The following is a 27,537-nucleotide window of genomic DNA, read 5'->3' as shown; positions in this document are numbered from 1 at the left end:
GTTTGACTTTGAGCGTCGTGCCCCTCATAAGAGATCGCCAACTGTCGCCGGTCGCCAAGAAGCTACTCTTGACATAAGCCTTCGCCAAGCACAGATGCTAATCCCACGGGTCGCTTGGCAGAGATCTCCCTTTTTTTCTTCAGACATTGCTGATATGGCGGGACTGACGTTGCCATTGGGGATGAGAAAATTTCAAACATAACGAGCAAAAAAAAGAGGCACCGGAGGAAGAAACCGTTGCTGAGCCTCTGGATTTGCTAGCGGATTCTCCTCCTCGTGCCTCTCTTGGCTTGGTTTCTCTGTGCTCTGGCGCTGGACGACAAGCGGTCTCAGCAGCAAGAGCACCTATACGAATGTCTAGGAAAATCAGAGAGCAGAAGGGTTAGTCCTAGTCTCGCTGTGCCAGTTCCAAAGGCCGCCATAGCATGCTGGGCCATCACTGGACGATACGCGTTGCCCTCATTGCTTGCCAGCGATCAGTCTCCCAACATAGGCAGGTATGTACTCCGCAGACCTCGGAGAAGGTAGGTCACAAGGTCACAACGCCCACGTACGGAAGCCGAGTGGTTGCGCCGGGCCTGTTCGAGAAAGGCGGTGGGTAAGACAGGAAATGTTGATACGTAATGATTTAGTCTTCCGTCTTCCGTCTTCCGTCTTCCGTCGCGTTTCTGGCTTCGGCACATTCCATCATTCAAATCGATCTCCAGCCCAAACGTGCTGCGCCTCAGTGGGCCAAGTTTAAAAGATCGGGAAGTGAGCATGTATCTTTGTGCCTACGTACAGTGCGAGATCTCTCTCCAGGGTCACCACAAGCGTGCGTCCCTTCCCCGCGTGTGCTGTTTTGCCGTGCAATGGCAGGCGTGAATTAAAATAGCAGGCCACCTCCCTCATTTAGAATCTCCCGCATTATGGAGATGGTGGTCTCTTGGCCTTCTCTTTACTATAGTACGGGTGCCGGCATTCAGATAAAGAAACCCGTGCCTGCTCTCTCAGCAGTGTGTTATTACAACATGGTCTTCCGCCCGTACTTTGGTCTGTACTGTTCACGCTCGTAGCCTGGCAGAGTCCGGAGTCTGTTTGAGCGGCCTTTTTAGGGGGCCAAGGCAGGCGCGATATCATAGGTAGGAACTGTACCTTAGTGCTCACGCACCCGGTGCAATGGTACAACAGTCCAACCGCATTGTAGGATCAAATATTTAACATGGAAGGAGCAGCCAATACGGGACACAGTGCTTTGGAGACGTGTCATGCACAGCTCTCCGCTTTACCAAGTCACTCCAATTCCTAGACCCTGTCGGATTCCATTCATGCCCCGGCTATTGATCACTTCGAGTGTCAAAGTTCAAACACTTTCGAGACGAGCCGCCTGGCGATACAAAAAAAAGCAATACACCAGACTAGACATCCAGCTAATAGCTCTAACCAAAGCACACCTGAGCGCCTCCGTTTTTTGGGCCCAGAACGTTGGAATATTCGGTCGCCTCTAGCCTTTGTCTTTGCTCGCTCAGGTACTTCGGACAGAGATTGTACTGTGTACTCCGTGTACTCCCAGACAAGAGCGATTTCTCGACCACTATCTCTGGGCGCCCAGCATCCATTCAAGCATCATCCCCCACTCTAAACATCGCCAATTCGCGACAACGCCCACCGATTTGCGCATCGCGTGCAATTACCCCGGCTCTCTCGCGAAATCGACGAATACTCGAAGAAACTTGTTTTAGGCGATTGACAAGACGCAGCGGAACGAAAGACCTGCGCCCGCGATCGAGCGCTGCTCTTGGGACGCCGCACAGCACCCACCACGGCCCGCGACGGATGCGACGGCGTCAAATTCCATGGCGATTGAGCGATAGCACTCGAGAGGCCGACGGATTGCCGACGCTCATTCCAGAGCGGCTGGCTGCAGTCAATGCCAGCGAACATGGAGCCACGGCAGCTGTTCCGTGATTCCCCGGCTGCGACAGCAACCTCCGCCATCATCGCTGGTCGCGCTGGTTGCTCTTCTATAAACCTACCTCTAGGGGGGGTTCTTACACTATTCAATGGCGATACCATTACTCTCACCAGTGATGCTGTTTTCATGCCGGCCTGCAGGCTGGCTTCCGGGTCTCCAGCAATTTTCGGGAGTGGCGGTGGAACGTTGACCTTGGCCGATACTGGGACCGCTTCCGACCTTGCGTCCCCTCCGGGTGACGTTCAGTCTGATTTTTCGGACTTCCAAGAGCCGTTCTATGCTTCGACATTCCCGGTATGCTACGCCCTCGCGGCGACCACTGTGGTGGCATATACGTTGGTCATTATGCTCTTCATTACCCCGAGATCATTTTTTGATGGCGGAGTCGTGGTGCTTGGCCGCAAGAGCTTCACGAGCGGCGGCACTGGAACGAGCATTGGCGGTCGTCCCTGGCTACAAAAAGTCGCGGCGCTGACTGTCGCCATCTCCTTGACCATCGCATCTGCCGCCACGTTCCGCGTTGCCGAGACACAGTATTCCAATGGCTACCAGCGAGCGGAAACTTTGCAACAAGAAGTTTTGGGTGGCACTGAGCTCAAGGTCATTCGCATCATCTCAAACACTTTTCTGTGGCTTGCCCAAGCGCAGACTTTGATCCGACTATTTCCCCGCCAAAGAGAAAAGGTTATCATTATGTGGACCGCCTTTGCTCTTATTACGTTGGATGTTATCTTCCAGTCGCTCGACAGTTTCCAGTACACACAGGGATCTAACAGGTTGAGCTCCTTTACGGATGCGGTTCCCGCGCTGAGCTACCTATTTGCGTTGGCTTTAGGGGTTCTTTACGCCGCCTGGGTCATTTATTACGCCTTGATGAAGAAGCGATATGCGTTCTACCACCCGCAGATGAAGAACATGTGCCTGGTGGCCATGTTGTCGCTTCTTGCTATTTTCGTGCCCATCGTCTTCTTCATATTGGATATATCCCAGCCCAGTTTCACCGGGTGGGGCGAATATGTCAGATGGGTGGGAGCAGCGGCCGCCAGTGTGATTGTGTGGGAATGGGTGGAAAGAATCGAAGCGCTAGAGCGAGAAGAGAAGAAAGATGGGATTCTGGGCAGAGAAGTATTTGACGGCGATGAGATGCTCGAGATGCCGCCACCAGACATGAACCAGCCGAGGAGAATGAATAGGGGCTCGGGCGACGACCCAAAGAGCAATAGCCGCGGCCGGCACGACGGCCCAGGCAGCGGGCTGGGAAATATCTGGCCTGCTGTTACTTCGATCACGTCGAGATATGCTGGTCGGTCTCGATTAAAAGCCGGGGCGACCAATAACCCAGAAGAAACGACAACTGCCCAGCCCTCCAACCACGACAGGATACGATTCTTACAGCCGCCGCTGTGGCCAGCTCGTCCTGCACCAGCCGTCACACCTATCAGTCGGACAGACACTGCCAGTGCTGAAAGCACTGTATACGCCATCCGGTATCATCCGCTGACGGAAACTACATCACGCACCACCTCGCCCCCACCACAAGATAATTTACCCAGATCTCGGGGTGGTAGTATCGCCTCTAGCCATAATAGTGATGGTGAAAGCACGAGCCCTGGGCCAGAATTATCGGTGAAAATGACCCAGTCTGCCCGAACTCCTCAACAAGCAGCTCCTGCAGGAAGGCGGTGGCCTTCACTCGCATGGAGTATTTCTAAACCACGCACCCGACGCGGCGACGAGGAGTGCGCCGCCCCCGACCAGAATCCGCCGAAGGAGGACGACAATAGCTGGGACTTTCGAAGCCGTCTTGAAGAGTTTGCGGTAACTCAGGCCGAGAAACTGCGCGAAAGGTTTCGGCCAACGCCAGACACGCACAGTCTGCCTGTCATGGTAATCCCGGCACCACCACGGAGAGGAGCAGCACTGGCTCAGTTACTGGAAGAGAGGGAGCCGGAACTTCAACCCCATGGCGTTCCAAGGACTGCTCCGCCAGGAGATAATGAGCTTCATCTGCACCGAAGGAATAGTGGTGTGCCCCCGTCATCAAACCTGCACATCGCGCCACTTGTAACACAAGGCTCGCTTTCCGGTCAGCATCGAGTCGTTACCATTGTGCCGGCACCACCTCGACGGGACGCCGAATCGGAAACTGTTGCGAGCAGACCCTTGGATGACACTGAATTGTAAGCCGAGCGCGCTCGACTGTCAGCGGGCGGGCTGGTTACCCTTGGGGATTTTTGAAATTTATTTGGAATAAGCGATTGGCGAGCGGCTGTGATTTGATTTGTATGCATTGGTCTGTGCATTTTTGAGGGTCGGGTCTTCCGTCCCTCGAGACAGGATATGGGAAACGAGATGCGCTTTGTAATGCAGTGTTGGGTATCCGTATACCACTGTTTACTGGAAGCCAAAACAACAAAACCAAGGAGGTTGGTGTATATATTTACTGCCTTGGGTATAATGAGGAATAGGAATTGGCGCAAGGAGTAAGACTATATCATGGATGTTTGGTCACGGGAGTAGGCATGGGGCAACTTGGGAGGAGGGTCATGGGGGTTTTGGGAAAGCGAGTCGGATACGGCTTTGGATATCATACCATGTTGTTGGCCTTTATGGTCCCAGACGGGAGGCTCCAAAATTTTATACAAAAATTTACGAGGATAGCTGTTATATTTCAAGGTTCATGGTCGTGCTCGAAGACGGAACTACTATCTGTTCTACAAATCATATGAAAGAAACAGGAAACCCCGTCCTCAACGAAGTGGAATACCTTAGTATAGAGGAAAAGGAGAAAGGAGACGTCGGCGAGTGCATATTTGGTCAAGGTATCGTGGTCCACGGCCGGTGGGGCGCTTCCGCCTTTCGGTCGTGGACGTGGACCCGACTGGCGGTTAGGTCCACCAAGACGCCCGTCCGTCTCGAACTCGATCTGGGCTGGGCGGTGTCCGCCGGTCTCATTACGAGGAAAACTGAGCATCACCCTTGTCAACTAAAGTTTACTTTCAAGTGCAATGGGCCAGTATCCTTGTGTGCACGCATGGAGTTTAGGAGTACGGGGTGCTGGTATTTCCATTGGATATTTCAGGGAGCGAAATTTTAGGTCCCATCTCCAGCATTCAGGGGTCCAACGTCCAACCGCAGGGGGTCGCCAGGGGGGGCGGGAGGAAATTGGATTGCGCGCGCGCGCCCCGCGGAATCCATCCACCTTTTCCGACTTTTTTATTTTCGAAAGCTGCAAGAAGCCGCTGCTTTCCCCTCTAAATTCTTACTTCAACTACAACGCCAAGGCAGACCATCTCACTCCTTTTCTTATTACTTTTTTTCTTCTCCTCTCATCTGCCTGGGAACAAGGCTGACGAAGAGGCCGCATGATCCGAAGGGATTTGCCTCAACTATATCTGCCTACCTGTACTATACGTACTTGAAATCCTCGCCAACGACACCTTTCGACAGCGGTTTCCTTGCGCCATCCTCTCGACAATCCGGTCGGCAGTTGAAAGGAAAAGAAAAAACCACACACGAGGATTAATGGCTTCGGAATCAGAGCCGTTCCCGGCGCTCGCCACGGGCGCTTCAGATCGCCAATTGCCGTCCGATGATGCGGGCGCGGCCCGTCGGCGCAGGAAGTCTAGCGCACTGGGAGAGATGCGATTTGGCGACACGGGTGGGCCGGCCTTGTCCACCAGCACCGGCCTTGCGCATCTCCATGGTACCAAGGTATGAATGACTCGAGCGCACTGTCCCTCTTGCCGTCCATTATTCTATTGCTGACGACGTTGCCGGGTAGGAGTCCAAGGACGCCGGCGCACCGCCGAGCAAGCGCTTCACCAAGCGGCGCAAGGCCCGGTCCGCCCTCCGCCGCATCAAGAACTTCGCCTTCAAGCATACTTGGCTGCTCCCGTTGGTGATAATGGTGGTTGTCCTGTCGCTCTACGCCCTCAACCCGACCGAGAGCAACCCGCTCCACCGCTTTATCTTCCTGTCGTACGAGATTCCTAGCTCGAGCTCCAACGGCGGCCTCACCCAGTACGGCAAAGGACGCTGGGATTTCGCCTTTGTCGCCTTCTACACGGTTGTGCTGTCGTTCACGCGTGAGCTCGTCATGCAGGAGATGTTGCGGCCTCTCGCGCGTTACTACGGCTTGCGGTCGCGCGGGAAGCAGGCTCGCTTCATGGAGCAGATGTACACGGCCGTCTACTTTGGCGTCCTCGGTCCCGCCGGGATGTACGTCATGAGCCGCACGCCCGTCTGGTACTTCAACACGTACGGCATGTACGAGAATTTCCCCCACAAGACGCACGAGGCCGTCTTCAAGACCTACTACCTCATCCAGGCCGCCTACTGGGCCCAGCAGGCCATTGTGCTGCTTCTCGGCGTCGAGAAGCCCCGCAAGGACTTCAAGGAGTTTGTCGGCCACCATGTCGTCACCCTCTCCCTCATCTACCTGAGCTACCGCTTCCACTTCACCTATATTGGTCTGGCTGTCTACATCACCCACGACATTAGCGACTTCTTTTTGGCCTCGTCCAAGTCGCTCAACTACGTTGACTCGTCCATAATGGCCCCCTTCTACGCTTTCTTCGTGTTCGTGTGGATCTACATGCGCCACTACCTCAACCTGCGCATCATCTTCAGCCTCTTCACTGAGTTCAAGACGGTCGGCCCCTACGAGATCAACTGGGAGACGCAGCAGTACAAGTCGCCCCTCGCCTTCTGGGTCACGCTCGGCCTGCTAGGCTCGCTGCAGGCCCTCAACTTGTTCTGGCTGTTCTTCATCGTGCGCATCGGCTACCGCTTTGCCGTGACAAACGTTGCCAAGGACGACAGGAGCGACGCCGAGGATTCCGAGGTCGAGGACGAGCCCGTTGACACCAAGACCAAGACCTACGCCACAGCCGCAGCCCTCGACGGTAAGGCCGCCGCTCAGCTCGAGGATGAGCACAACAGCGCCCTCGAGCGCAAGCACCAAGCCGCCAACGGCCATGCCGGTGCTGCTGCTGTAAATGGCAAGGCCAAGGTCTCTGCCTCGGCCAAGTCGGTCAGCAAGAAGGCCAGCCGGTAAAAGGGTGGGGCGCCTTGCTAGATTTTTTATTATTTTTATTTTATTAGCGCCGCCGTGTCCCTGTCCGGCTTGGCTTAGACTGGTTGCCCGGGCTTCTTTCTTGCATATTGTTTGCCAAACTCTATTCTGCCTTCCTTCCCCTATTTGGCTCCCTGGGGTTTATTGTTACTATAATTATAAACTCGGCTTCCGCTTCTTTTTTTCATATTGTGTTGCCTTTCTTACTCGTATGTAATGTCGCATGGGACCGGCCAGCCAGCCAACTGGCAAATCAGTCAGTCAGTCAGTCAAGGGGATGGGGGTTGCATAACGCGCGAGCAAAGAATGGAGGATGGGGGTACGTACTAGCATAGCGTGGCCGTATAGCGAGGACGCAATCGAACAACCCAGCAAACAAACAAACAGCATGGCGCCGGAGTGGATTGGATTTTATTTTCTTCTTTTCCCACAAACACAAAATTTCAAATAACGTTGGTTCTAGAGCAGCATCGGCGGCCGCCGGCAGGCTGGGGAGGAGGAGGAACTGAGACAATGCGGGGAGCAAAAGGGGATAAGTACTTTGGGCACTTACCAGGTGCCCGGCTAGGATGCTGAACGGAATGAATGGGTTGGGGGTATGTGTAGGTAGGGAGGCTAGGCTGTCTCGGACCTACGTATGGTAGCATGCCTTACTTAGCTAGCCGGCGGTGTTCTCTGATAACAACCTCGTGATCAAAGAAATGAGATAGCACTTGTGTTCTCTGCAGTATTCTGTAAGTTGTGTACAGTGGCGATGTGTGGTTCTTAACTACTCAAGTTGATATGAACAAATGGACTTGAAATAGGTTATGGAAAAATTTCATAGCCCTGATAACTCTGTAACCAACCATAATACTAGACGCTCCACCGAAGAAAGACAGCAGTAGACACGGTGAACAGCTCTGTCGTTGACGAGACACTTACGCCACAGAATTTAATTTTCATTACTCTAACAACTCTATGTAGTTACACAGTTGAGAAAGAAGCCCAGGGGGGAATATATAGCAGACGTAGTTCCCTCTGCCCGCTACTAGCCTGCGGCCGTTGCCGTCTGCTGGCGCTTCGCCGCCGGCTTCGGGGGCTCCTCCTCTGCCATTCGCTTCTTCTTAATGGGTTTGGATGGCTTGACTTCGCTGGGCTCGAACACATCGTCGGGCAGGTCTACATTCTTGACATGCTGAATTGTCAGAAAGTTCAGATTCTTGTCAAATGCCTCGTTGGATGTGCACATGGCCTTGAAGTCATTGACCTCCCTCGACAGATCTAGAGATTTCGCCCCTTCCGCTAGCTGTAAGCCGATGTAATGGTTAGTGGTAAAAATCTTTACTTCGGGGGCATGCTTAGGCAGGTCCTCAAGTTTCACCGGGGCCTCATCTTGCTCCCTCTTCACTCCAACGCCATTTTCCATCTTTTCCACGCCCTCCATCTTGACAGGCGGCGAGGTGCCGTCCTCGGTCTTGATTTCGGGTTTAGTTTCGGGTTTAACTTCGGCCTTGGTGTCCTCGGTCCCTGCCTCGTCGGTCGGCTTGGCTAAATATTTGAGACTGCCGATTTGCACCTCTTCGATTTCGCTGTCGTTCTTGCACATATGCACTCTGTCGTAACCTTTGTTGAATGGCCGGGCAAGGCCGATGGATGGGTGCATCTCGAGCTTCTGTACAAGCATTCGCACTCTCGACTCAACATATCCTGACCAAGCATTCTGAGCCTCCTTGGTCCTGCTCGACGAGATGACCGTCAGGTAATACCTAAACCCTGTCGTAAAGAAAGAATGCTTCGAGAAGAGATCCTTCCAGGGTCTTCTCCCAACCATTATCTCCTCTGTGACTTGAACCCCCCGGGACAACTCTTGCTGGATCACAGCCATGGACGACTTGCCAATATTGTGGGTTGCACACATGGACGGGTAGGCAGGCGTGATGATCGGCATCCTGTGGTTTCTGTCCCACTGATAGAGCTGTATCGGTGGTAAGACATCAGCGTAGTGAAAACGGTAAGGATGCTTACCTTTGGATTCCACACCGCCATACGGGTGACTGAGAGGCCGTACTCAATGTCCTTCAAGAGAACAGGAAGCGGCCACGGCCACTTGAACATGATGTTGAAGAACTTGTTCACGATTAACGCACTGGTGGCCTTTGGGTATAGCTGGCAGACCCTGGCCACGAGCATGGCCCACGCGACTCCTCCCGGGTATCCCATGATGTTGGCGTAGATGGCTTTCCGCTGCGCCCAAAGCTTTATGGCTCGGAGAGCCAACTTGAACGTGGCTGGTTCAGGAACTAGGTTAAGAATTTCGTCCGTGACCCTGGTGCCGTTGAGCGACCGCACTTCGTTCTCGCTTAGGCCGCGCAGGAGACTGTTGTCCTGCAAAGTCCAATCCTTCTCGGTTGGCAGCTGTTTGAGCGTCTGGATGGAGCAAAATATGAGGTCGATGCTGATACCAGAGTACTCAAACTTGATAATTGGCACAAATGCCTCGGGTACTGGGGTCAAGTCGGTAATGGCGCCTGGAGGAGCCATCTCGACAAGCAGACCCGGAAATATGGCGAAATACTGATCGACCGTGACGTATTTCGGAGCAACAACAAGGGTGTCGATATCGGTCCCAGGCCCGTACACTCCCAGACGATAGCTACCATATGTGAAGACCCTGCCATGAGCATCGCGGATGAGGATTGAATTTTTCGGCTCCTTTTCGCGCGCTGCCCTTCTGACAAACTCGTTAGTGATCTCCTCGAGGGACCTGAGGATACGCTGTCTCTTCTCGACGCCGGCCGGCGTCTCAAACGTGCCCTGCGACTTTAGTTCCCTAAATAGCGCCTCATTCGATCGTTTTTCAGCCTCGGTCGGGAGTGCTGTCGAGATGGGTGGCGTGACGCCAAAAACTCGTTCGGACATGGTCGAAGAGGCAACTTCGCCGAGAGACGATGGCCAACCCAAGTCAGAGGGGCTCGCGGCGGTTGTTGATTCGGAGAAAAAAATGCCGTTCAGAAATACCCGGGGGTGTCGAATGTGAAAGAGAGAAGAAAGGAATGGTAGGCCGTCGAGGAGCACGCACGGCAAACAAAAATCGGGGAAAGAATGACAGAAACGGCGGCGATGACGGTGTTTGGGGGGGAGAGGGGGGGGGGGGGGTTAGGAGAGGTAGTAAGTCGGGAAAATTTCAAGTCATAATACGGCGACGCGTTGGCATTGCCTATGATCGAGATGCTGCTGGAAATGCCGAAATGACGGGGGACTAAAGGTCATCGTCGCCAAATAGAGGGCGAGAACTCGAAGGAAGGAACAAGAAGACAAGTTCGCGCACCGCAAACCTGGAGGCTTAACCGCGTGCGTCCGCACGAGCCACTTCGTTAAGCGGCTGAGGTGGGGCGAGCCCAGGGGCTGCACGGTATGGTCCCGCGCTTTTAAGCTCAGCACCACGCGTTATGGGGGCAATGTACGAGTATTTAAAATCCAGTCTCTGTCTCTGAATGACAGTCATTAGCGTTGGGCTTTCTAAATGGAAGCCGTAAAGACCTTAGGTAACTGATGTGCCTAGCAGCTCGCCCTTGTTATTTCTCTGCGGGGAGCGGTAGATACACCTAAGAATCCATCAAACCCTCGATACAGAATTCCCAAAGCCATGTCCGTATCTCAATCCTTCAAATGCCCCCACAAGGCATTTCTAGGCGAGATGCCCCAGCTTACGAAATGCTATGGCAGCTTAGCAGTTACGTCTTAAAGTGCCCGCTGTGTTCTTCAGTGTTGTATTTACGAGAGTATAGTGCAGAGACTAATTGCAGTTCTACTCAATCTTAGCTGCTCTACCTCACTTGTTCTGTAGTTTAGTTCGTCTGAAGGGGAAGTTGCAGCAACGAAGAAGTCTTCAGGTTGGCAAAAGGGAATCACGATTTCCATGTTGAACACCAAATGCAAATAACATTCCTAGGTACCTAGATGACGGGTTTTATTCAAGATAAATAATACCACCTGTAAAACAGCGCGGTAATAAGCCGAAGGACTGTATCTACTTGAAGTTAAACCAAGGCACTCTCAGGCTTGACTTCGCTCGGAGATACGCCGACTCTCTAGCCGAAGTGTTCCAACTCCACAGCGGCATGGAACCCGTCAGATCCACCCCAGGCTCCCAGCCGTGCCCCGCCCCCACTAATAGACATACCTAACAGCTGGAGCGGGTGAGTTTCCCCATCCTCGCAACCTGTCCCCGAGTTCGATGTAGGTCTACAATGAAAAAGACACTTCTGCTCTGCTTTATTCACGGCTTCAAGGTGTGCCCCTCTACTCGCGCGCCAGTCAGCCGCTGCGCCGGTCACAGGCGTTCCAAGTCGCTAACTACGTTGTTCCCAGGGGAATGAGTCGACCTTTGGAGACAATTATGCCTTCACCGAGCATCTGCGGCGGCTCGTGGCCGCCGCCCTCCCCAAAATCGAAGTAAAGGCGATTGTGTACCCCAAGTACGAAACAAGGGGCGACCTGGGCGAGTGCGTCGGGAGGTTTAATGACTGGTATGTTGATATGGAAGTCGTGTTGTTGAATGTAGGCTGGCAAAAGCAACGGGCTTGCTTACACTAAGCTGAATCCTAGGCTTCTCAACAAGGTCATCGACCTCGAAGTCGCCGCCGGCGCCGCCTCTCCGACCATTGACCCGTCGGTCCATGTCATCTTGATTGGGCACTCGATGGGTGGGATCGTAGCCGCCGAGACCGCCATTACACTCGCTTCCGAACAGCCCATTCATGGAAGCACCAACCCAGCAACCGACGACAATCCGAAGCCCAACGCCGCCGGCGCCACCCCAACACCTCCCCCGCAACCGCCATCGCCGAACTCGCTAATGTTCCCCTATATCCAGGGCGTTCTCGCCTTCGATACCCCGTTTCTAGGTATCTCGCCCGGCGTTGTTGCGCATGGCGCCGAGAGTAAGATTACCACAGCCTCGACAGCTATATCACAGCTGAGCGGGCTGACGGGGCTGTGGGGAGGAGCGAGAGCAGCGGGGGCCGAGTCGTCAGCAATGCGCAACCCGCCGGCCCCTGCCCTGCCGGCTCCGGACAGAAACGACAGAGACAAGCCTGCTGCCGCCAACAAGGGCGGCTGGGGCAAATGGGGCAATATTGCCATGGTTGCAGGGGTCGTCGGGGCCGTAGCAGCCACCGGGGCGGCCGCATATATCAACCGCGACCAGATCAGCCAGGGTTGGAGCTGGGCGACATCGCATATGGAGTTTGTAGGATGCCTGGCTCGGAAGGAGGAGCTACGACGGCGAACCGCATACATGGTGCGGCTTAACAAAGAACTCGGAGTCGGATTCGGGAATTTTTATACGCGCCTAGGGAAGGCAGCGAGTTCCAAAACGAGCAGTATTGGGACAATAGTGAGTGGCCAGCGAACATTCTGTGTTGTACCGCAGCGGGATCAGGCTGGTGATTGGCGGGAAGCAATCAATGACAAGGCCACTGATGAAATCGAAGCTCACATGGGTAAGTCCTTGGCTCTCATGTCGAATAGTTCGGATAGCGCGCACGCTGACAGGAAGTCGACAGCTATGTTCGAACCCAAGGAGAACCCGGGTTATGAAAGGCTAGCGATGAACGCAAGGGACATAATTGCCAGCTGGTTGCAGAATGATTGGTACGAAAGCAGTTTTGGCGATACGGTCCGCGCTTAATGACGGCTGCGGCGAGCGGGCGTCTTTGTTGATTTCGGGATGAAAGATAGCAAACCCTTTTTTTTTCTTATTAATCATCCTCGAGGAGGAGATTCGACGAACACCTATGTAAAACCATATAGCCTGTGCATTCTATAAGAATTCTCACCAATAAATTGCCGCCCATGCGCAATCACGACAAAGGTCGCTTTGTTCAGCCCAGGAGATATCGTGAAGATGCTCCTTCTTTCTCTCACGACCGCATCACGATCTGCAGAAGGAGGAACTATTGCCGCTTCTTCAGGGCCGCACTTGCGCCACCCCCTACGTTCTTCCGGCGCTGCTTCAGCATGTGAGTGTAAAGAACAAAAGATGCTAGAAATTGAAGCCGTAGTAGTTAGCCAGTGCGACTCGATGTTGGGCAGCAGATGCTCCATCATTCTCCTCTCAACCCTCAACCATGGACCAGCCAGGGCGTAGTCTAGGCTTGATCACACTTACATGGGATGTACGCCAACAGGACGGCGACCAGCGCCAGGGGATACCACTCGGACAGGCTCGCAGCGGGGCCCGCGACGGCCTTGAGCATCATGGCTACCTCACTGCTGATGCCGACGGGGTAGAGCACGAGGAAGCCGCTGTAGCGCATCCAGTTAAGCCATGACGGCACCGCGTCGACCTGTTTGAAGACAAAGTACGAGTACCGCACCACCTCGGTCGTGCTCCACGCCAGCAGCATCGACGAGTACCACGGGCTCGTGCTCAGCTCGGGGAACGGCAGCGCGATGCCCCACACCAGGATCAGCCGGCTGGCCACCTGCAGCAGCGTCGTGAAGATCTGCGCGGGGACGACGCCTAAGGGAGGAAGAGCAGCAAACGATTAGCCATGAATTAAGTTAGGCTGAGAGAGTGTGCATATATATATTCCCGAGGAAGAGAAGGGGGGGATGGGAGAGAGACGAAAAAAGACGAGAGAAACCAGAAAACGAACCGGTAATAGCGTGCAAGATCTCCATGACGGCAAACGTCTGCGTGATGCGCGCAAAGTTGTCGACGACCAGCGGCACAAACGGCGCACCCCTCCATGCCAGCACCACGGCGACGCGCCCCAGGACCGCCGCCCAGGCCACGGCCGACGCGGCGTTGTACGCGATCAGGTAGGCCTTTTTCACCACGGAGCCGCCGCCACTACCGCTCTTCTTCGGCCGGGCCGGCGCCGCCGACTTCTTCGATGCTGCTGCTGCCGTGCCTGCCATTGGTTCGTCTCGTACGGGGGTTGCTTTTATTTTTATTTTATTTTTTATTCGTTTGGCAATTGAGGTGGCAAGGTCGTTTCTTTCGTTGTCCCTTTCTGGGATATGTTCTTCGGAGCGGTTGTCGGTGTTGAAAGTCGAATGGGATTTTTGTTCAGCTCCACGCTGCTCCTTCTCTTGAGTCCTTGATCCTCTGCCTCTTTTCTTTGCGACAGGGATTGACTGACTCCCGATTGGTGCATATTCATTTTGTTGGCGTTGACGGAGACCCAGGCCCGCTGGCGCTCCCTAGCCTCGGCTCGCTCCGGCAGCCCACTAGCCTAGGACCTAGGACGAGAATTCCATCTGATCGGGCAGGTCCAGCGCATCCCCCCTCCCCCCCACTTCTCTCTCGGGTGTGAGCGACTTGGGAGCCGGGATGGATGGTGGTTTGAGCCGGCGCACCATCTCAGACGTGGCTCCCCGATAGCTGCTGTGCTTAGGCAACTAATTGCCTTGGATTTGTGTCCATCTTTCTTCCGTAATAATGAATGAATTTCTTGTGAACAGGGCTTTTTGTTAGCTTAGTATGGGGGAAATGTGTGAAAGTTTCATGGCACAACTTGCTGCAGAGCAACTATTCGTGCCTGTTTAGGCGTAGGATGGGGGCTGTCTACCTAGGTACCTGTCTATTGACCTGATGAGGATAAGACTCCAAGTAGCAGATCTTTGCTTTAATTTTCATTAGATAAATGTAAACTATTTAAGACAGTGTGGTGTTTCTGATCATTCTCGTTGACATGGACTCGTGACGCATTAGGTATCCAAAACTAACAAAACTCCGTTTCCAACCCCTTGGGGACCTGGGGCAGGACCCGGCGTTACCCAACAGGAAGCGTCCCACCCCACCCTCTCTCTGCCCTCCCCCTAAATGCAGTGAGATTTGGCATCGTACAAACTGTTCCAGCCAGTGCAAGGATGTAATCGAAAGGAAGAGGTGACGAAATGTCGTCGGTGTCCGATTAGGCACCAACAGAAACACTCTCTACCGCCTGGTGAACCCCCAAGGTGGGGAAGGACGAGGTCGGTTTTCACTCTTTCTTGGTGACGGATCGCCAGAGATCGCCGAGGGAATGCCCCCCGAAGAGATACTGGTCAGAGTGCCTGCCGCAGTAGCTGTGGGCATTGACATTGGGGGGGCACTTGGCCTTCCTGCTGGAGCTCGATCCCATTGAGCTCCCCGACGCCTTTCGACTGCCGGAGGGCGACGATAGCATGCCCATGTACTCGTCGTCCGAAAAGCTCCTCGAAGCCTGCCATCGGGTTAGAACTCCTCGTGGGCTAAGAGATAGGGCGGTGTGACTTACAGAGCTGCCGGCAGAGGTAGGGCTCGTGAACATTGGGCTTGTGGCAGCCCGTGCAGTGCCGATTTTCAACGGCGGCGGTGCAGGCGCGCGCGAGGAAGAGTTCATATTGTCCAGCTCGCGAGCGTCGAGGCTCGTTGGAAAGATGGGTTGATTCGCGGTGTGGCTCTTGTTGCTGGCCGTTGACAGTCGAGTCAACAGACGGCGCGATATGGCGGGAGAGGCCTCTGGCTTTGCGTCTCTAGATGGAGATAGGATGGCAGAGCTCGGCTGCGGTCGCGGGTTTATAATTCCAGAAAACGCCCTCCAGGGTTGCGTCAGCAGCACACTCCTGGTGTACGGTTCGGTTTATTTGCAAAATGGAAGTAAGAGGGAAATAACAGCGATGGGGACCAGAAGAAATTCTAGCCAGCCTGACGTGTACTTATAAGTCCTGTCGGCTGGTAGGGCTGGTCTGGGGACATACGATCGCAGACCTACCTTACGCTTGTAGGTCCCGTCCTTGGGTCCATGATGGACCAGGGTTGCACAGGAAGCAGCTAAAGTCCTGGAGCTGGTTGGCGTGTTTGACCCCACCTTGTATTCGCTTGACACAAATGTACCAATGATTTTCTTCATTAAAGTGATCCCCTTTTTTGGACAAAGCTTTAGGCGCACCATCAGCGGAAGCCACCGACTTCAACTTGTTCCCCGAGGGTCAACGATTGCTGGTCGGCGGAACGGTCTGAGCAACAGTCAAAATATCATACAATACAATCCCCGTTCCCTTCACCATAACTTGTGACTCGCTTGTGAATATTTTCTACGAGGTTGTTACAGCTCGAGTGGGAATCTAAAACTAAGTACTTTCTTGGCAACCTTATCGACCTAGGTTCCCAGACCTTGTCCGATGAAGACTCTACTAAGTAGCAACTTAACAAATTGTTTAGCCTTCTTTTCCCGATGCTGTTTCTCTTATGTAAAGATCATAGAACTGCTGAACCTCAGACTCGGATGAGTTGTGCGCGTCGTTTCCGTAGATAAGGCAGCTTTAAGCTCACAAGGTATAATTTCTTTCGATAACCGACCTAATCAAGCTTGGGAGGAACTCAGACAGCAATTTGCACGACTTGGTCCGGCTCATATTTTAATAACCTCATAGTCCCAACTGCCATTAGATACAGGGAGCTATTCGGTATCGCAGTGGGGTCTAATGGAAAAGCGGATGTGAGATTAGGACTGGAGACATGGAAATAGGAAACCTAGGACACTTGGTGTGGGGAACTCTAAATAACATTGGATTGTTTTGGCGGGCCCGTGACAAGGGTCTCATTTCCGTGGGCATGTCATTGGACGCCTTAAGAGGTATGCAGATCGGACCTTATCAGGCAGCGACAGTCCGCATTTCCCTCCACCTGTCCGCATCCTTCCAGGTCATCACCAGCTCCGTGGGGAATGGAAAGTAGGGCCAGGCCCGCATTAGTCTGACTAATGAGTCACCAACGGCGTCGGGGAGGATCTGAGTCCCTGGACGTGCCTGAAGTCCTGGACCGAGAGCCTGAGTCAGAACGAGGCATTTGGGCAACACTCGACTAATCAGAAGCACGACTTCCCCAGGGGATATAGTGTAGACCATAAATACAGGGAGCAGGAAGTCACTCTTTTAGCACATTCTCGCCAAAAAAAAATTACATGGTAGCCTGGCTGTATTACACTCTTCGGATGACGATGTTGGCGGTGACAGAGACACTGACGGAGCTGCTAGCAACGAACGCTACGAAAATCCCCCCGCCTGGCTTATTACTTTACAGCTCGCCCTAAACGTTTTTCTCAAAGAGAGGCGGAAAGTTTTCAAACCCCTAGTATAGAATCCTAGAGGCCTATCTCCCTTTTTCGAATGCCTGGTAAAGAAGATCTCTTGTCGATGGTAGGGGGGGTTGGATCTGCCTACCATCCCCCACCCCCTACTGGGTCACCAAAACACAAGATCCGAAAGCAACGAGTATATGATCAATTTTGAAGCTATTCGCAAGCCAAATATAGCGAAATGAAGGCAATTAGTAGTTCAAGCCATATAGCGAGCCGGACAGCTAGATCTAGTCAATCTTGTAGGACGTCATCCTGAACGTCTTGTTCGTCTTCCATCTCTTCGACTTGATGTTCTGATTGAGCCTCACCACCTAGTAATCTAGTCCCCAGGTCCATAGAGCGCTTGTTCGGGCTTGGGTTTTTCCTCCGTTTTTTTGGGCTTGGGTCTTTCCAACTCAGCCTCCAGGGCTTCAAGTGCGAGTCGCTTGAGAACTAACTCGGTTTGAAGCCTTTCAACAGCCCTGGCGACCTTCTGGAACTTACTTCTTGTCTATACACTGCTCCCTTTGCTCAAATCCATAACCTGACGACCTGTGCTTCGTATATCAGGGACTGGTTTTGACGCAAATATATCGAGATACTCTACGATGAGTTTTGTCAACGGATCAACATCCTTAGAATCCGTCTATCTCTTGTTCCTCTAAGCTATCATCCTGTTCTTTGATTCCGGAGAGCATACAAACCAGAAATCATCCAAATTAGTATCTGAGTCTCACCCTGGACTCATTGGAATTTGCGTTGAACGAGATGATAAGATAATGGTCAAGCTTAACTCGCTCCGCTTTTTTATTGTCTCTTGCGGCCTCGTCTCAGTCGGGCTTATTATAACAGCTCCTGTCAGAGTGCCGGTCTACTCTGCGCATCTCTCCTTGTGTCTTCTTGATCATGAGTTTGTCAAGCTCGACATAGGCCTTGCTGCTGTCGCTCCGGTTCTTCGTCACAACCAAGCCAAACAGCGTGTTTAGTAACAGCAGGGAATAACGAACAGACGTTTGAGAGTAGTGTTGTTGATCATATATCCATGCTTCGTTCCATCACAGGATATGGCCAAGCCCATCGTCGTTATCTTATCGATGACAGTCTGGGGAAGCGACTTATAGAGATCCTTCGCAAGACTGGTTAACTCAAAGAATGACTCTTCTACTGCCTCTCGGCTTTATCAATGGGCAAGAGGAGAAAAGGATGAGGCTGGTGCCGGGACCGAGGAAGGGGGAAATGGTAGCGATAAATTAAATAGTTTCCAAGCTGAGAACGCAAGAGGCGACGCAAGAAGTTACTAACGAGGGGGGAGATTTTAGGCCCTGGCGAGCTTCGTTGTGTGCAATGGGGCAATTGGAAATAAAGTCTACAGCTAAAGCATATTTATGGCAAGCATTTGGCGTATTCCGCATCGTTTCATGCTGTTGTTGTTGTTGTTGGACTTTATTGTTCAGGGGTCACAACGAAGTGGAAAATGATGTGAATTTTGGATGAAAGGCTCGAATTCGACCACAAAGCTCGGGGTCGCCCGAGTTCAACACACACACGCGACTTCTAAGCCCCTTTTATGGGTTTCTCAAATGTTTACCTTTAACAGGACATCACAGCTTTTCAGTTTGTGGTCTTCATTCCTAACGGCACTGCTCCCGAAGAAAGCCAACACAAACTGCCATTCAGCCCTCCTAGGAATAGCTTTAGGAAAGGAAAGCATTGATGATTGCAATGCTTTTGAGGGTTAGAGTCAATACAGGTAACCCTCAGTCGCAAAAAGCATCACAAACTGGCCTCGGAAAACGTCGGCTCAGTCTTTGCGTCAGTACGGGGTACGGGGGACTAAACAACCACTCTCACGCGGCCTTGCCCGCACCAGCGAACGAGCCAGAACTTGGTGAGAATGAGGGCAAATTTGTAGTGGAAGTGCCCAAACTCGGCCGAAGAAGTGGCCCCGTTATGGATGCGGAGGACCTACACTAAGCTCCTACTGACAATGGAAGCTGGGAAAGCGAGGTGGTGTTCCATTGCCGTGCCCACAACCGTACCCCGCCCCGCCCAACCTCTCAAGGTCAGGGAACTTCGTAGGGCTGCTGTCTTCTCCAATCGTGCAGGCCAGGCGAGGCTTTCGATTGGGGAAAGTGGGCCAAACTCGTTGGGAAAGATCGTCTCGGCATTATTTTTACCTGGGCGGCAACCGTCCCAGCCTAGTGTTGATCGCACAACATTAATTGCCCAACATTAATTGCCCCTTCGAAGTAGTGAGGCCTAGGTAAGCAAGTGCTTTTCGATCGGATTATTGGCAATACGGGTCTACAGGTAGTCCGGAATAAAAAGATAACACCTCATCTAGAAACCCGACACTACGGATGTCCACCCCAAAAGTTCTGTCCAAGCGCTAAAAACGCCACCACCGTTATTTACATATTATTTTGGTCCAGGTCTTAGCCATATACCCCACTCCTAGCCAGAAACCCCGCACATCAACCTGTCAACACAACAAAATGCCTCCTAATACCAGTCTTACAACCCGAGCTCTTATTGTTACATTAAAATCCCCAGTCGGTGGCAAAACCTCTGCTGAAATCCATCAAGAAACTGGCATATCTGTCCGACAGATCAATCGTATCTATGCTCGAGCTATTGAGCGTGGGTTTGAGCCGAATCTCCGGCCGTTTACCTTGAAAGATGAATGGCTTGAAGATGCTCCTCGTTCTGGCCGTCCATCAAAACAAACCCCTGGAAATATCGAGAAATTTATCACCAAGGTGCGAACTAATCGATACGGCCGTGAAAAAACTGCTGCTGATCTGGTTGGTGAGCTCAGCCTCGAGGGGATCGAGATCTCAGCTATGACGATCCTTCGGATCCTCAAAAAAGCAGGTTTCAAAAAGGCCAAACCGACGAGGAAGCCTGGATTGACGAAGAAGATGAAAGAAGCCCGTCTCCAGTGGTGTTTAGCCAATCAAGACTGGATACTTGAAGATTGGAAACGTATTATTTGGTCAGATGAAACTGCTGTTGTTCTTCTTCTCGTCGTGGTGGTTATCGTATTTGGAGGACAAAGGATGAACGATTTGTACGAAGTGCTATTCGTGAGCGTTGGAAAGGATATTCCGAGTTTATGTTTTGGGGTTGTTTTTCCTATGATAAGAAAGGTCCTTTTCATTGCTGGCTTCCAGAAACAAAACAAGAAAAAGAACAAGCAGAGAAGGATATTGAGAAGATGAATGAAGAGCTGGAACCGATTTTTCAGAAAGAATGGGAGCTTCAAACTGGAATAAGGAGGTTATCTTTAGCCCCTATTCCTGGCCGAAAACCTCAGTGGAGATGGAACAAAAAGAATGGCAAATTAACCAGGAGGAAAAGGTGGAATCGACTGGTATCGTTACCAGAAGAAGATCCTTATTCCTAAACTCTTTCCATTTGCGAAAGAGTGTGAAAAGGATCAGCCTGGTACACTGGTCCAAGAAGACGGGGCTCCAGCACACGCTCATCATATCCAAGATCGGATTTTCAGCTTTCACCAAGTTAAACGACTCCTTTGGCCAGGCAACTCACCCGACCTTAATCCAATTGAGCCATGTTGGCCATGGATGAAAAGATACACTACGAAAAAATGGGCACCGAAAAGCCGTCAGGAGGCCATCAAATCGTGGGAGCGTTGTTGGAAAGATGTGAAGCAAGAACAGATCCAGGCGTGGATTGAGAGGATTCCTTGGCATTTTGAGCAAATTATTCAGTTAGGTGGAGGGAATGAATATAAGGAGGGCCGGAAGAAAGGGGTCGAAGCCTGAGTATGTAAATAACGGTAGTGGCGTTTTTAGCGCTTGGACAGAACTTTTGGGGTGGACATCCGTAGGTTGGAAGAACAACGGCACAGAAGCTTGTGGTGGGCACTGTGCGGCGGGAAGGCGGGTAGGGTAGCATTGTACATGTACATGCTGAGCCGGAAAGACCCCTTATTTGAGAGCTACACCAACTGTTCCAAATCACGATGCTCACCTCATCTCAGCTACCCCAAGCAGAGCAACCCTCGCGAGATGGACCTCGACCTACAAGACGTCCAGTCGTTAGCGACTGTTAGTTTCCTGGCATAACTATCTGGCTGGGAAGTGCGAGATGATCTATGGTGTTTTTCGTTTCCTTTCTCATAGCAGGATCACCGTCGCCGCGTATGGGCTCTTATCTCCGACGGGCAGAGGCGGGTGCGCTACGCGTATCCGTCTGCCTCTTTCAGACCGTTCTGTCAGTTTCATCCTCTGTCGCAGTGGTCTGCCGCGGATCCAACAGCACTACCAGTCTGCGGGTTGCGCGAAGCCGTGGTGCTTCAGCCGAGAACCCTGCGCCCAGAGGAGGAGGCGTCGCGCCAACGAGTCCGTCTGTGGGCCGACGGCCTCCTTGTCACACTCATCTAATTAAGAATGGCGGCTTGTGGCTCCATGAGACAAGGCTATTGGGCTAGAGCTGGGCGGTTGGGGTCCCACACCATTCCGTTGCTACGTATTTGGCGGGCAGGGCGGATGGGTATAAGTTGACGGTTCTGCCAAGGAGGAGGTCCCGCCCTGCTCCATCCATCATACCCAGTACATTTTTTTTTTGCTTTCCGTTGATCTCGTCGGTTTCCACCTCTTCAACGCCATCGTCCTTGGCTTCTCAATCCCACATCGTCCTGCTACGTACATCATGTCTTCCAACCAGCAGGACATGGCCATGGCGGCCCAGCCGGTATCGATGGAGATGATGCAGCCCGTAAGTCAAAATTCTCATGCAGCGTCGATCCCCGATTCCCATTTTGAGTTTCCCCCGCAAAGCCAAGACGGGCGCGCTCTTGGCAACAAGGCATCTAGTTCTTGGCAACCGCTCTGCTGGGATCACCGTGAAATCTACTCCCTTACATTTGCACTTCCCACTCATCGTCAATGTCCTCACTGCTGCCAAACATGAACCTCCCCGATCTTTCTCTTGACAAGATAGTATATGCCGCGCCTGTGCCGAGCCCTGGCTACCATACCCACTTTTTTTCAGCTGCTCTCTTTTCACTGGCCAAACCAATCGGCCTCAACCAGACCGTGGAGCCGAGGAGAAGTCCTGGTGTGGTGGCCGGGCCCCGCTTAGTTCAGACCTTCTTTTCCCGAGGAGAGGCGGCAGCTGCCCTGTCCTCGAATGGGGCCTCTTTCCTATTTAATGATGTTTTGCTTGATGTTGCCGGCAAGGCCCGAGAGGAACCCAAAAGGGCCAACGCTAACCAACAACTAATAGAAAACGCAAGCGCCCATGACAATGGACCTGCGCGGTGGTGACGACGACGGTGAAGAGTGGTGTTGCGATTGTTGCGAGTGCTGCTGCGAGACCGATATTCTCTGCATTGGAGCTTTCTGTGCCTGTCTCTTCTGGTGCTGCCGACCAAAAAGCAGGAGGTGAGCCGAACCAACCGGCAGGCATGATAGATACCTCATCGACTGGTCGGGCTATCAGCGCACTTGGCAAATAACGATCTCGCAGGATATGAATAGACGTGGGAGCTGCAGGGGCTGTTTCTTTCTAGATAATAACTATTGTGGTTTCATAAGAGTAGTACTCAAATATTCTTGAGCTCTAAGATTAAATATCCTATTTCAGTGACATGGACTGCTTTTCAAGCCGACATTGCGATAGCTCAACCAGAGGAAATGAAACCCTCTACCACCATTGGAAGAGTCCATAGCCAAAGGCAAGCCACGGATGACTAGGTACCTACCTCATAATGGAGAAGCCAACTACACTCTTGCTCTTGAGAAATTATATTTAGTTTTTACTGAGGAGAGAAGCAGAGGGTATCCTATCCACAACCACCCTGGTGTATTAATTTACATGGCACACGTCGTCACTACACCGCCCCCTTACTTACTTCTTGACATTCTTCTCCGTCTCTTCCCGGATCCTCGCGCCTAGGCCCGCGTCGACGTTGGCGAACATTCCGTACGTGCGCTCACGGGTGTCGACATGCGCGCCGCACAAGTGCACGGCGACATTGTAGACAAAGTTGTCCTGCTGGCCAGGCGTCCGGCCTAGAACCTGCCACAGCGCCGCAGCTTGCACGTAGTCAGCGGGGCCGACCTCGGCAAAAACGGCGTTGACGACGGAGCCGGCCCACTGCTCGTGGGCGGCTAGCGCGGGCGACACGGGCTTGTACGTCAGCGGGTGGTAGCTGCTCGGGTAGCCCGGGTTGGCGCCGTAGTTGCCGTTGACGGCCATGGCGCCGTCGCGCTGGAACGGGTTGAAGGCGTTGAGCGGCGCGTTGACGGGGATCTGCTGGTAGTTGACGCCGAGCCGGTGGCGCTGCGTGTCCGGGTACGAGAAGAGCCACCCCTGCAGCACGGGTCCGCCGACGGCTCGACACCGGGGACGAGATGGGACGGGGAGAAGGCGACCTGCTCGATCTCGGCGAAGTAGCTCTCCGGGTTCCTGTTGAGCGTGAACTTACCGACAGGCCGGAGCGGCACCTCGGCCTGCGGCCATACCTTGGTTAGGTCGAAGATGTTCCACTAGAACTTCTCAGCCTGTTCTGGTGTGAGGACCTGGATGAAGACGGACCAGCTCGGGTACTCGCCGCGCTGGATCGCCTCGAAGAGGTCCTGCGTGTTCCAGTCCGGGTTCTCGGCCGCCATCTTGCCGGCCTCTTCGTTAGTAAACGTCTTGACTCCCTGGTCCGTCCTCAAGTGCGTCTGCACGTAGACGAAGGAGCCGTCGGGCTTCGTGAACTTGTGCGTGTGGCCAGAGTAGCCGTGCATGTGCCTGTACGAGTAGGGGGTCCCGCGGTCCGAGAAGAGCGTCATCACCTGGTGGACGCTTTCCTGGTGGGTTGAGAGGTAGTCCCAGAACATGGTGGCGTCCTTAAGGTTGGCCTGGGGGTTTCGCTTCTGCGTGTGTATGAAGACTGGGAAGTTGGTCGGGTCTCGGATGAAGAAGACTGGAGTGTTGTTGTAGACCCAGTCCCAGTTGCCCTCTTGCGTATAGAACTCGAGGGAAAAGCCTGCGGTACTGTTAGTCGAGATCTGCGTTCAAGAGACACCACGAGTACAGACTGGACCAACCTCGAGGGTCCCGGGGCGTGTCAGCCGAGCCCTTCTCGCCGCCGACGGTTGAGAAACGGGCGACGAGTGGCGTCTTCTTGCCGACGCCATTGAGCATATCAACCGAGGTCAGGTCGCTGATGTCATGCGTCACCTCAAACTAAAATAGTAAGATAGTGATGAGAAAATGTGTCATATGGCCTTTAAGCTGGGATATGGGCTTACCCGCCGTACGCGCCGGCACCCTTGGCGTGGACAACACGCTCGGGAATACGTTCTCGGTCGAAGTGGGCAAGCAGGTCGAGCAGATGGAAGTCCTGGAGGAGGACCGGACCATTGCTGATGCGCTGGAACTTCTGCGGGCTTTCTACGGGGCAGCCATTGGACGTGGTGTATACTGGTTTTTCGCCATACCGGAAGGTGGAGGCAGGCTTGGTGTCACTGGCCATGTTGGATGGTTATTTGGGGATACCGAGCTTGGTTTAAGAGTGCCACAAGGCTGGTGATATCTCTTTATAAAACCAAACGAAGACAATATGCTTGGAGGTGGAACTTCCTCTTTACGTCTGTTAACGAGAAGCAAGCCAAGACCAACACCCAACGGGAGAGCGCGGAGGGCGGCGGATACTAATACCTACAGAGGCACGAAGAGCCCCATGTCCCGGTGACCTCCGAGGACTGCTGGATGGGTCCATGGCGGTGGCGGCTTCCGGGTAGCCGAACGGCGTGAGAGAAGAATACCACAAGTTGGTTGGGTCAGCCAATGGAGCGGCAGGCATATGCAAGCATGTATTGTACATAAAGGAGAGACCCCTAGAGACCCTCTGCGCCGCCCTAGCCAACGACAGTGCGGAGTGACAACGGGTACTGAACTGCCTGGAGCATCACGTTTGCACTAGATGCTTCAAATGGCCTGACATAGTGATTCTTCGAAGGGATCGAAGGACTTTGGGTTATGGCCCGTATGGATCGTCTCGTGCTTTCGCGCCCATCCGCTGTCCCCAGTGACAAACATAAACTGACGCGGTTCGCGCAACGTTGGAAAAGTGCCCCGGAAATGCGGAGAAACCACTTACAGTTCCCCCCCCACTATTCCGTCTATCCCCTGAAAGGCGGGCGGATCAGGGATCATTATTAGAATATCTCTCTAGAGTCACACTGGACAAACATTCCGAATGCCGCCGTTCGCCCACAACCGGAAACCCGACCCTCACCGTTGGAATTGCGGAGGACGGCATCTTGCGCATGGCGCTGACAAACACCCAAAAGGCCGGCACACGTAGTATCTGGTGGAATTCCTGTTTCGGACGCACGCAAGCGCTCCCCCGCCTGTTTAGTGTTGAGAGTCTGAGTCATTTCTAAAGTGATGTCCGTATTGTCAAACTGATCTGATGCGCCTTCAGGCTGTCGTGATGTCGTGGAAACAGGCACGGATACAAGAATATTCATGTCCCTGTTCCGTTCTCCGCAAGGAAACTGGCCTAACGTTTTTACTCTCGGGCCACGACGGTGCAGACTATGTTAAATGATATGCTGCGTAGGACACGGAGATTCTATTCAATCTGAGTCCCTAATACGTATAAGCAACTTACAAGCCTCGCCAAACTGCCTTCCGGTGAATGTCAAGCACTCCTCAACCTTTTAAGCAACGTGAGCACACTTTCCACCAAATCGACTGGCGGCCTGGCCCACGGCCCTCTTCACAAGCATTACATCCCTGTTAAGTTTTGACTTGTTCATGTATTTTGCGAAGCGAGTTGGCTCGAGATCGCCAACTTCTAGCTCTTCACCCCATCAGCGGCCTGGACTGGACATGCATTCCTATTGCTTGTCGACGACTAATCAAGCCGCATTGGTGGGTATCTAAGTACTGCCCGCATGATCTCTTCCAAATTTAGTACCGGCGGATTTCTTTCAGCCAGCTGATTTTGTCACGGCGTGCAGAATGGACGGATGAGATGAACAGACGGGAGCCGAGGAAGTCCCAGAGAATCGCTGGCGAATATTACTCCCTAAGCTCGAAAAGCCGGAGTTGGTTGTATTAAAAGTGTAAAAGCCAAACCATGTAGACGCGCGCTGAATGCCCTGTCCAGCCCACTCTCTTGATGCGCCTTTGGCATATTATGTCATCAATCAGCTAGAAGCTGCCTGTTTCACCCAAAACGCCTAGAAACCGACTGGGTGCGCGATATAACCAAGTATGCCCGACTGGAAGTGAGGAAGATATGCTGGTGTTGTACAGATGCTCCCAGCCGTGCGTCCTAGACATTAAGAGCCGGGTTATTCCTGTGCTACCGTCGACTGTGTTTCTTGTCAGTACGCTTGGCCCCGCCCAGGTCCGTCCAGAAACAGAGTAATCAACTCTGTTCAGGGCAGGAGTAAGGAAATCAAATCTTACCACCAGCCAGTCCATCCCCTCCGTAACCCCAGAGCCGTCTACGGCACTGCAAGCCATAATACTCCAGTTCCTGTCCCTCAACTCTCCGAGACGGAGCGCCTGTGATATGTCTCCCGCGCCCTTTGCGCCGGGCTGGTCTTGCTTGTTCGCAAAGACGAGCAGCGCCGCGTCCTTCAGCTCTTCCTCATTCAGCATGGCTGCTAACTCGTCCGCCGCCGTCTGCAGGCGTTCGATATCAGTCGAGTCGACAACGAAGATCACCGCCGCCGTGTTGGCATAGTAACATCTCCAGTACGGCCTGATGCTAGTCTGGCCGCCAAGATCCCACACGTTGAAGTTGAGGTTTCTGTATGTAACCGATTCGACATTGAAGCCGATAGTCGGTATCGTTGTTACTACCTCGCCGATCTGCGTGCCGCACGTGTGGTTAGGATAAGAACCCCCGCAGTGAATCGGCGGCTATGGTGGGGGCGCACCTTGAGTCTGTATAGGAGTGTCGTCTTTCCAGCATTGTCCTATAGGAGACTCTGTCAGCAACTTTGAAGGGGCCGCCTCGTGGTGCACCGGTGACAAGCCGTACCAGTCCCAATATCAGGATTCTGATTTCTTTTTTCGCGAAAAGCAAGTTGCTAAACCAAGACACGCTCTGACCCATCGTGAGCGAGCTGATGCCTGTACCAGAAAATGCTCCGGTGCGCCGCTGTGACTGGGAGATAGATGGAGGACTGCGGAGTAGAGAACGCCCAGTTCGCCAGGTGATGCGCTGGCCAGAAAAGATTAGGACGGGCCCGAAAAGTTGGATATGGCGATAGGGCGCAGGATGGCGAGGGATGCTATAGGATGGGCGATGCCGCTCGAGGATTGCTTGGTTCTTGTCGTGTTGGAGATTTGATAGAAAATTTCTTTGCGCCAGCATGCGATTTCGGTTCCATTCATCAAATCATCAGAGGCCGCCGTGGCTGCCAGAGCTCTCGATTGCTGGGGGG

At 53.1% G+C, this 27,537-nt stretch overlaps 8 protein-coding genes across 8 annotated transcripts; 3 read left to right on the top strand and 5 right to left on the bottom strand.

Moving 5' to 3' along the window:
• Positions 1 to 1,921: 1,921 nt before the first annotated feature.
• B0T26DRAFT_605409 (PalH/RIM21-domain-containing protein) lies at positions 1,922 to 3,913 on the top strand (the record flags this gene model as incomplete). The annotated part of the gene is made up of 1 exon (XM_060435809.1): positions 1,922 to 3,913. A coding segment is annotated over one exon (1,992 nt), but the record flags the coding sequence as incomplete, so codon positions are not given.
• Positions 3,914 to 5,479: 1,566 nt separating this feature from the next.
• Positions 5,480 to 7,013, top strand: B0T26DRAFT_674251 (TLC domain-containing protein; the record flags this gene model as incomplete). The annotated part of the gene is made up of 2 exons (XM_060439689.1): positions 5,480 to 5,668; positions 5,739 to 7,013. The coding sequence occupies 2 exons, from the start codon at positions 5,480 to 5,482 to the stop codon at positions 7,011 to 7,013; spliced, it is 1,464 nt and encodes a 487-aa protein (XP_060298489.1).
• A 938-nt stretch (positions 7,014 to 7,951) lies between these two features.
• On the bottom strand, positions 7,952 to 10,211 carry B0T26DRAFT_703216 (Poly(A) polymerase central domain-containing protein). The gene is made up of 2 exons (XM_060441658.1): positions 9,039 to 10,211; positions 7,952 to 8,988 (listed from the first exon to the last, which is right to left on the bottom strand). The coding sequence occupies exons 1-2, from the start codon at positions 9,930 to 9,932 to the stop codon at positions 8,062 to 8,064; spliced, it is 1,821 nt and encodes a 606-aa protein (XP_060298488.1). The 5' UTR covers positions 9,933 to 10,211; the 3' UTR covers positions 7,952 to 8,061.
• A 1,052-nt stretch (positions 10,212 to 11,263) lies between these two features.
• On the top strand, positions 11,264 to 12,705 carry B0T26DRAFT_640853 (uncharacterized protein; the record flags this gene model as incomplete). The annotated part of the gene is given in 4 exon segments (XM_060437274.1): positions 11,264 to 11,305; positions 11,385 to 11,558; positions 11,578 to 12,517; positions 12,581 to 12,705. The coding sequence occupies 4 exon segments, from the start codon at positions 11,264 to 11,266 to the stop codon at positions 12,703 to 12,705; spliced, it is 1,281 nt and encodes a 426-aa protein (XP_060298487.1).
• Positions 12,706 to 12,997: 292 nt separating this feature from the next.
• On the bottom strand, positions 12,998 to 13,865 carry B0T26DRAFT_606714 (tyrosine phosphatase-like protein; the record flags this gene model as incomplete). Its single annotated transcript, XM_060435830.1, has 3 exons — positions 12,998 to 13,059; positions 13,186 to 13,539; positions 13,676 to 13,865. Coding segments are annotated over 3 exons (606 nt in total), but the record flags the coding sequence as incomplete, so codon positions are not given.
• A 1,142-nt stretch (positions 13,866 to 15,007) lies between these two features.
• B0T26DRAFT_749939 (uncharacterized protein) lies at positions 15,008 to 15,388 on the bottom strand (the record flags this gene model as incomplete). The annotated part of the gene is made up of 2 exons (XM_060445165.1): positions 15,008 to 15,229; positions 15,284 to 15,388. 2 exons carry the CDS (start codon positions 15,386 to 15,388, stop codon positions 15,008 to 15,010), a joined length of 327 nt encoding a protein of 108 aa, XP_060298485.1.
• A 7,596-nt stretch (positions 15,389 to 22,984) lies between these two features.
• Positions 22,985 to 24,602, bottom strand: B0T26DRAFT_739770 (catalase; the record flags this gene model as incomplete). The annotated part of the gene is made up of 5 exons (XM_060443758.1): positions 22,985 to 23,449; positions 23,479 to 23,625; positions 23,659 to 24,113; positions 24,175 to 24,290; positions 24,379 to 24,602. 5 exons carry the CDS (start codon positions 24,600 to 24,602, stop codon positions 22,985 to 22,987), a joined length of 1,407 nt encoding a protein of 468 aa, XP_060298484.1.
• Positions 24,603 to 26,433: 1,831 nt separating this feature from the next.
• B0T26DRAFT_749937 (ADP-ribosylation factor-like protein 1) lies at positions 26,434 to 27,206 on the bottom strand (the record flags this gene model as incomplete). Its single annotated transcript, XM_060445164.1, has 4 exons — positions 26,434 to 26,454; positions 26,552 to 26,959; positions 27,028 to 27,066; positions 27,132 to 27,206. 4 exons carry the CDS (start codon positions 27,204 to 27,206, stop codon positions 26,434 to 26,436), a joined length of 543 nt encoding a protein of 180 aa, XP_060298483.1.
• Between the last annotated feature and the right edge of the window lie 331 nt (positions 27,207 to 27,537).

This window comes from Lasiosphaeria miniovina (genome assembly GCF_030549165.1).
Source record: "Lasiosphaeria miniovina strain SMH2392-1A chromosome Unknown B0T26scaffold_3, whole genome shotgun sequence".
Lineage (NCBI taxonomy): Eukaryota > Fungi > Ascomycota > Sordariomycetes > Sordariales > Lasiosphaeriaceae > Lasiosphaeria > Lasiosphaeria miniovina.
Note: the sequence above shows the minus strand (reverse complement) of the source record. Positions and strands in the feature narration are given on the sequence as shown.